The 8,829-nt window shown below is 40.2% G+C and overlaps 1 protein-coding gene across 5 annotated transcripts; it reads right to left on the minus strand.

The window, feature by feature from the left end:
* Nucleotides 1–291: 291 nt before the first annotated feature.
* On the minus strand, nucleotides 292–8,581 carry LOC101768915 (peroxisome biogenesis factor 1-like). 5 transcript variants are annotated; one of them, XM_022825600.1, is made up of 27 exons: nucleotides 8,127–8,261; nucleotides 7,686–7,719; nucleotides 7,392–7,559; nucleotides 7,096–7,212; nucleotides 6,871–7,005; nucleotides 6,538–6,713; nucleotides 6,160–6,275; nucleotides 5,923–6,014; nucleotides 5,571–5,661; nucleotides 5,440–5,485; nucleotides 4,825–4,973; nucleotides 4,663–4,733; nucleotides 4,409–4,573; nucleotides 4,145–4,213; nucleotides 3,883–3,987; nucleotides 3,692–3,781; nucleotides 2,715–2,790; nucleotides 2,536–2,626; nucleotides 2,374–2,443; nucleotides 2,121–2,300; nucleotides 1,898–2,020; nucleotides 1,717–1,800; nucleotides 1,444–1,628; nucleotides 1,229–1,367; nucleotides 1,094–1,153; nucleotides 892–996; nucleotides 292–769 (listed from the first exon to the last, which is right to left on the minus strand). In XM_022825600.1, the coding sequence occupies exons 4-27, from the start codon at nucleotides 7,111–7,113 to the stop codon at nucleotides 656–658; spliced, it is 2,550 nt and encodes an 849-aa protein (XP_022681335.1). In that variant the 5' UTR covers nucleotides 7,114–7,212; nucleotides 7,392–7,559; nucleotides 7,686–7,719; nucleotides 8,127–8,261; the 3' UTR covers nucleotides 292–655. The 5 variants fall into 5 exon arrangements, with proteins under 5 accessions (XP_022681335.1, XP_012699713.1, XP_004964071.2 ...); XM_012844259.3 differs by lacking the exons at nucleotides 7,392–7,559; nucleotides 7,686–7,719 and adding an exon at nucleotides 8,363–8,581 and having other exon boundaries at nucleotides 5,571–5,658; nucleotides 8,127–8,270; XM_004964014.4 differs by lacking the exons at nucleotides 7,392–7,559; nucleotides 7,686–7,719 and adding an exon at nucleotides 8,363–8,581 and having other exon boundaries at nucleotides 8,127–8,270.
* Between the last annotated feature and the right edge of the window lie 248 nt (nucleotides 8,582–8,829).

Consider the following 8,829-nt stretch of genomic DNA (forward strand, 5'->3'; position numbering starts at 1 on the left):
TCCCGATCTGCAATGCGGTGAAGCGCCCAGCAGCGTGCCCGGCACATGCATATGCACTTGGTTTGACACATGAAGCAAAACCAAAGAACGTGGTGTCTCCCACTACAATCTTACATCCACCTTTGTCACAGTTGAGCTGTCTATCACCGTTTCACTTTCAGCTTCCAAATCCATTGCTGAACTATAATATAGGCAAGTCACGGCTAACAATTTACAGCAAAATTGACAACAACTATGAATTTTAAGATTGATTGTAATGGACATGCGCATTACCTATGTGAAGGCGATCACTGCAACAATCAATCAAATCGACACCAATTATCTATGATCTTTATCTCTGTTTTTTTTTACATGTACAAGGACTATGCCAATTCACAGAATACCAGTAAAAAGGGTGTAAAAGGAAGGAAAAGGGAAGTATAGTACAATGAGTACTGATCTCTGTTGTAACAGCATCATATCAATCATGACTCTCAGATAAGAGTACTTCAGAGGCAATCAAGCTAATTACAGGGGAGCGTCAGAGGCAGCTGCTGCTGGAATTTTTAGCAGAGAAAAACCCCGACTGATCCGAGCATGGCGACTTGTGAGGACATACATTCCCAGTTTGGGAAATATAGCAACTGTACACTTGCTGTTGTTTCTCTATGTTCCACTATATTATGTAGGTCAGTGTTTCCTTCTTTCTCGATCCCCCATCTCCAAACTCGTTGTTCCACTGCACGATCTGGTTCATGGTTACTGAATCAGGCGACAAGCTAGCACCCACCTACAGTAAAAAAGTTCAACTGGTTATCATGTGCTCAACATGCAGTTAAGGGAAAAGGAATCTTAAGGGGTAACAGAAGCGTTCATTAGAATGGCAGAAATAAGCACGCATTATTCCTTCACCTGGTCAAGCGCAAATTTCAAGTGAACCATTCCAAGTGGGGGAACGTCCTCTCCTCCATACAACGGAGGCTCAGGCTTACCTTCAGCTATCGCCAAACTCTTCTCCTGTATAAAACAAATGGGATTTTGGCGCCATTAGGAGGGATGGAAGGGGAGAGATGCATCAAAAAGGCTTAACCATAGATGGAGATTCTGTGCTCACCTTCTTTTCCTTCTCAAAAATTTCACGAATAGGGCCATGCGCTGCAGTTATACAGAGATTCTGCAGGGAAGGGAAACACGATTAAAGTTTCCAATTCCTTCACATTGCTGAAGAGTACAAGGCACACCAACATACCTTCAAGTCACTCCCTGAATATCCTTCAGTCATATTGGCAACTGACCGAAGATCCACATCTGGTGCCAACGTTTCTTTGGATAATATGACTTTCAAAATCTTTTCTCTATTCAATGCATCAGGAAGGCTCACCATTATTCTGCCAGTAAGAATCAGTGCCAAGAGTTAAGCAGTCGATACAAAACTATCTACTTCAGGGAATCATACAAGCTTACCTGCGAGGAAACCTTCGAATAACAGCCTCATCAAGATCATGTGGCCTATTTGTGGCTCCAAGAACAAGTACACGTTCTTGCTGTTTAGTGCGCAAACCATCCCAATTTACCATAAATTCATTTTTAATCTTGCGCATTGCTTCATGCTCTACTTGGCTTCCTCTCTTTGCTAGCAAACTGTCAACCTGTTACAGACAAAGTCACAAATGTTACAATAAGTGCTCAACACAAGCAAACAGTATAAAACAATGAGCAACCCATTTAGTCGCACACCTCATCAACAAATATTACTGCAGGAGATATTTTACTAGCCAAAGAGAAAATGGCCTTCACATATTTCTCTGCTTCTCCAAGGCACTGAAAACAAAATGAAAAATTGTGTCTGAAAAAACAAAACAAACAAAAGTAGAATATATTTTTTTAAAATAAAACTGTTTCTTTTTGTCAACAGTACCTTTGACATAATGCTTGATATTGATACATTGATAAAGTTTGCACCTGCCTCAGTAGCTACCGCTTTTGCAAGCATTGTTTTACCTGTTCCAGGAGGTCCAAAGAGCAGTATTCCCTTCACAGGCTGCCAGAAAGAAATGTGTTGGTAGCACTTCCAAATGTAACTAGTAGCTAGCAGGAAAATATGTCAGGCTGACTTTGCCCTTTTGAAATTAGGCAAGCACCTTTCTTAGCTGCCCTTTGCTGAACAATTCAGGCCTCTGTAGAGGGAGCATCACCAGTTCCCTCAGTGTCTCCTTCACATTGTCCAGCGCTCCAATGTCCTCAAAGGTAACTCCAGTCTCATTAGGTGAGATAACATTTGAAAGGACTGTTTGCTCAAATTTATTCTCTGTGACTACATCCTGAAAAAAAAAACAACTTGCATTTGAGTATCAGGGAACTTTAACCAGCTAGGTAGAGGGATGGAGAGGTCACCTTTAATATATTCTTTGAACTCTTACTTCCTCTGTGAGTGTTCTGTAACATACTGAATCCATGCTTGAGGCTGTATATCCATGACACTAAGTAAGCATTCCACAGAAAGGACTGGTTGATGTTTATATCCGGGCGCGATACAACTTTAGCATTGTATTTTACCTTTTGATTGGAAGTATCATTTTGCCATCACTTGGGGGTTTATTGTGCTGAATGTGATGACTAATAGCATGGCCGACAATCTTATCCACACCTAAAATGGATTGGAACAACATAAATTTTCTCAATAGCTACATATAAAAGAAATTGGTCCAATAGCAACACCGAAAGAAACAGCTTACTTTCATTAGTTAGTATTTGAGCTTTGATAGACAATTCTTGAAGATCATTGCATTCGATTCCCCTGCTGGTCAGAAACTACAATGACAAAACATTGTAAGAGTCATATCACTGGCAAACATTTGCTCACAAGCTCCACACTACTGGGCAGGGATGGAAAGAACAGCTGAAGATGTGACCAAAAGGTATCAGCTTATCAGGGACTAGTATATATTCTAGCAAGTGCTACTTAAAATTTCGAGGCCATTTCCATCATGGTATTACAAACATGGCTTACAACAAAATAAATTTCAATAACATATGATAGCAACAAAAGGTATATATATATTTTTTTTGAGGAAACAGAAGGGGAGACCCCTGCTGATTATATATTAATTATAAAAAGGCAAGAGTACAGTACAAAAGGTTCGAGTTAGGAAACAAAGAAAGAGACAAAAAATCAAGAAGATTACAATGAGTGCTCTAGCCATTCAGCCATAGGTTGCTTCCAAGCTTCTTTCACTCGGTGCAAAAGGTATATATTAGTCGGATAAAGTATGAAGTATGACAAATTCTATTCCAGAACCACTTAAGTGTGATGGTCATGATACACATAGTCTACATCTAATCTAATCTAAACTATAAAGGCACCTAGGGGTTTTTCGTGTGGCAGGTTCATTTTAGTCTCATCCATCCAGATATAATCAATCAGTTCACGATTCTTCTGATAGTTGATGGCAAACCATTCATTATATTTAGAAGAAACCATGCGCTTGATTTGGAAGGCCATTAATTATAAATTACAATTTAAAAGGTAATGAAAAACCATGACCTAGAATTGGAGGTAATTAACTATGATTTGAAAGAAAATTAATTTCATAAATAAACACAAGGGAAACCTTTCTATTTCTAGCAAATCATAGCAACTTAATGACATTCCCTGTGTACCGCAAAATGTTCCTGTCAATATGTACAAAGAAATGCCTTAGTTGCATCTTACCTTATGAATATTAAGAACATTGGCTTTAGCTTTAAGGGTTTCAGTGTCGCGTTCTAGTTGTTTCTTCAAATTTGATAGCTGTGCTTCATTCTGCCAAAAAAGCATATACAAAAATCTCCAGGTTAGACAAAATACCATCTACAAGCACAATGGATAACTTAAGTGCATAGGGAATAGGGATATGACAATACCTGGGGAAGTTCAATGATAATTTTATTAGGGAAAAGATCATTTAGATGCTCCATTGACTTTGTAGCACTTCTGTTTGTTTCATGCAATCCAGTTCCCAAGAATTCCTGCATTTTTGGAACATAAGTTCAAAACATAGATAAAACATTAAGTGATATTGATAGCACAACCAACGCAAAAGACTATAATAGGGCTAAAAGTCTTAATAATGTCAAGAAACTTTATATGCCAACAGAAAATAATACAAACGGGTGATAATGTTACCTGGGTAGTGTTAAGTAATGTCTGGTTGCCACTAGATAGCCTGGGAACATGCAATCTTCCAGGATGTAACTAGAAAGCAGACCAGAGCACTAAGTTAGCAATTTCACACCAACTTGTGAATTCAAAAATCATCCAAGCCCAAATAACATTTCAGATTACAACCTAAGTAAGCATTTTGTCCAACTCTTCATGCTTCATTATCCTCTGCCTTAACAACTCATGATACAAATTTCATTTTGTTTCCTAATAGGTGCACAACTATACCTGATCATTGCGGCTATCTGTCTGAGTGTGAGACCCAATTATCAGAACACCAGGTGGAAGTTCGCTTCTCAGTGATGCATGCGATTCTCTACATTCGGTAAATAACTTCTGGACATCCTTGAGTAACACAATCAAATTACCGCTTTTGCTTTCTTCTGAAATGACCTGAAAGGCAGTGTAAACCAAGAACCATATTGTTGCAGGCAGCAAGATAACAAATTATAGAGATGCTGATCATCTATAAAAACCATTACCTCAATTAACTTTCCTAAAGCAACACTATCAACTTCTTCACCAGCAAAAGAATCTGGACGAAGTTCATCAGCTGCAGAAATGTAAAACCATAAATCGCATATAAGACCAGAAGAGCATCCATAGGTCACTTTAATACACATGCTTAAGAAGTTCAATCTAACCATGACAATAGAAGCCGTGATTTCCCTCACACAAACCTCCAAGATTATTACCATAAGTGATAGGATTGTTGAATCTAACTCCAAGTTTAGATAACTGATTGTTTTCAAAAGCAAGCACCACTTTGCCTCGAGAACCATAAGCAGGGCCCCTGTGAATCAACCAAACAATTATCAGAATGCAAAAGAAAAGTGTGTCAGTAACAATATAATCACCTGACCACCACAACAAAGTCTATCAATGTTCAATGTGTAACATATCAAGTCCACTATTATGTCTATTTAAGTTCATGCAACATAATTTCTGAAATAGTATGATCTCAGAAAGATATTTAGTCAGCAGAAACTCCATTTATGATGAGTTCCCAAATGCTACTACTCCATTCTGTGTTCAGTTCACTTATATTAGAAAAAAAAGATTCAAAGGTGTTCAGATTTTGAGTCTGTCAATGGTCAAGAAGACAAGATCTTCCAGTGTTTGTTATCTGCATGGTACAAATTAACCACACTTCAGAACACATATAATAAAACGCAAATCATAAAGAATTAATAGAACTCTACGATACATCACTGCTAGGTTAGAATGAAACAAGAAAGCATAGCTCTTGATAGAAATACCTTTGTGTCAGCTTAAAGGCACTACCAGTATACTCTACCCTATCCCCTGCATAAGAACAAAGATGTCAGGTTACATTTAAGTGTGAGTAAAATGTAAATAGAAAATAAATGAAAGAAAAGGGCACTGAAACCTTCTCTGAAAGTGTTTAGGTTGGATGGCCCCTCAATATCTCTTGAACTACAAGGTGCATCATCCATCCTGGCATCCTTGGAAGACGACTGCTAGAATTATCTTTCAATCAATAATTTATATATTTCTGCTGATGTACTCCCTCCGTCCCAAATTGTAGGTCGTTTTGGCATATCAAGGTTCATAACTTTTGCTATTCATCTAGATATACCCTATGTCTAGATACATAGTGAAAACTATGAATCTAGAAATGCCAAAACGACCTACAATTTGGAACGGAGGGAGTATTGACAAGTTGAAAGGTATCATAAAAACTTTGACAGTGCAATTAAGGGAACGCATATTGAACTTACACCACCCAGCGTAAGAGAATCAGCTATGAGAAGTCTTGCTTTATAATGCTTTGCAAGAGCCTTTATCAGTGTTTCCTGGTAAATTTCTGACCCTAGAATCATATTTGTGCAAAATAATTAGAGATGTACAGAAAAGAAAACACCAAGAAATTGCCTGGCAGGCATAACAGTTAACACAACTCAAGGACATTAATTTGTCACAATAGAATAATAAAACAAACAAATGACAAAAACTACCTGATGGACCAGATAACAGAATTCGCTGATTTAGAGATGCAATTTTTGATAAGGGTATCCCGAACTTCCCGAAGTGTATGGATGCAGATGACAAGAGTATCTTCTTTGTAATCTCACTGCAAGAAATGAGCACAGATTAATAAGGAAGAAGTTTACTGTAACAAAATGGAGAAAGAAAACACAAGTTGAACTATTTAGCACCAAAGCTATACAGATTGCTTGGTCCTAGTATTTTACCAAAAATATTGATATCTCATCAACAAACTGAACAGGAAAAATGTTCAGATGTAGGAGTATAGCATGAAAAGAAAGAGTGACAGATAACGGATAGCTGCAAAAGCGAATCCACAAAAAATTAATCCAGAACTAGCATATGACCTGAGATAATATGGGAAATTATCAAGGGTTACATCAATATCATTTGAGTTAAGAATTCCACGTTTCATCCCATCCTTCAAGGTTATCCATCTGCTGGGCTCAGTATCAGCTGAATTGTCAGCAGAATTCAGCACCGCTTTAGTAACTTCAGTATCCCTCAGAGGATGCTGAAAAATCTGCCAGCAGGTTATGGATCACTCCACGATAGCAAGTCAAACTAACAAATCTGGCACATTCTACCATTCCTGAAGTACCTATCAGCAACCAATATAGGTAGAAAGGACAGACAAATGAAACAGAAATGCATGGTGCAGAATCTGATAATAAGGATACATAGGCATGCTTGGCCCCAAAAATAACCTCATCCCCTCCTATGAGAGAAACTTTGTCACCTGGGCTGATCCTTTTTTCATTTAGTACAACCAAGCCATTTTGGCCTGTGGCCTCTAACTCACATGGACCTCCTTGCTGGAACAAGAAACAACACATTGCTTATGCAAGAAGCCAAGAAATAAAACACCGTAACTGTGTTATAGCACTGCAGAAGCATTAAAAGACCTGAAGACATCGCAACATGCATAGATTTCCACTAATAGCTTGATCATCCAAACATATGTGACAGTCGTCACCTCTGCCAACAGAAATTTCATCGCCATATATAGGAAAATGAGGAGTCTGTAAATCATAGATGGTTCATATCCAATATCAGTTCAGAAAAATTTGAGCGTTTAAGACTGGATGACGATAAGGAACAGGCACAAAGGTACCAAAAGGGTGAGAAACTTAAAGCAGATTTTAGCTGATTAACCACGAAAAAGTAGCTCAAGATTTCTGAACCATGATTAAGAACTTACAGGTGCATTCACACTTGAAATGCTGAGAAGCCCATGAAGATAATTTGTCTATTTTTTTTCAAGAAAAACAGAGAGTTGCTTGCCGGTCTTCACACCGAGAATTGACTTTCTACTGGGAGCCTCATATGAATCATAAATGATGATTTAAGAATTCCATTCAGCCCTGATCTAAGAATCATTATGGTCGCACATACAGCATAAAAATCGTTAAGTGATGCACAGAGAACTATCAACTAACAGTTGCGACCTAAACTGCAAAAATCAAGAACAATGAGTAATCTGCATTTGCACTACCAATATTTTCAGCAGAGAGTTGCATCTCCTTCAACTACAAAGACAGGTGAAAGCAAATCATCAACCAAAGATACTGATGCGGAAGAAACTAAAAGTTACCGCAGAAATTCCAGAACAGATTGTAACAAAATATACGATTGGACCACAAAAAGAAATCACGGAATTCTTTTTTAAAAAAAACTAAAATCACGGAATTCCTAACAGCTGAACTAAATGAACATTCATGGAACTGCACAGAACGACACGGTCCTCGACAAACACCAAGGGCACCTGCAGTTGACCGGAAGCAACATCTAGCATGGCACGAGAACTGCAAACCCCAAAGAACCATCAAGAGATTGCGCAAACACCGCCGCGTTTGGCGACTGAACCAATGCAGGCAAGCTCTGAACCCCCAAGCAAAACCACCAACAAGTCAAACACCCACGCACACGCACTCACCTTTGGGTACTGCGCCAGCAACCTCGCCCACGGCCGCCGCGGCTGCGGCACCAGCTCCCCCGTCACATTCGCCTCCTCGGGCCCCGAGCTCTTCCCCGCCGCCGCGGGCGCGGCCGGCGCCTCCTTCGGCTCGGGCGCCTCATCCTGCGTTACCCACCCAACCCACATTAGCCCCAACCGAGACGAGGATTCTATTCTCGCTGCGGGGAGGAGGGATGCGAGGCGCTGGAGCTCACCTTTCCGCGCTTGATCGGCGAGGCCACCGGGGAGGCCGACGACGCCGGGCGCTTGCCTTTGCCTCTGCCTCGGACGCCCTTCCCTCCGCCGCTTCCTCCTCCGTCGCTTCCACCACCGCCCGCGCCCGGGCTCGCCGCGGCGGCGGAGGCCTGGCTCCTCGTCTCCACCATGACGGGCGGGTCGGAAAACGAAATGATTTTTTGGGTTTTTTTATGCGAGAGGGAAATGGAAAGTGGTGGGGCTGGAAGGGGAGAGGAGGTTTATATTGGGCACGTGGTGGACCCACCTGTCAGAATTCGGTTTTGGTAGGTTTTTGTTGGCCCACCTGTCAGTGTCATGAGTCGAGGCTTTCGCTGTTTTAAAGTGGATGTGGTCTGGTCATGTGGGGAAGGATTATCTGATTGTGACTTTTTTTATGGTGATGTGCACGTGTATCATGCTATCGTCTTTTAGGAAGTAGGAGTAC

The sequence above is a fragment of the Setaria italica genome, chromosome III (genome assembly GCF_000263155.2).
Source record: "Setaria italica strain Yugu1 chromosome III, Setaria_italica_v2.0, whole genome shotgun sequence".
Lineage (NCBI taxonomy): Eukaryota > Viridiplantae > Streptophyta > Magnoliopsida > Poales > Poaceae > Setaria > Setaria italica.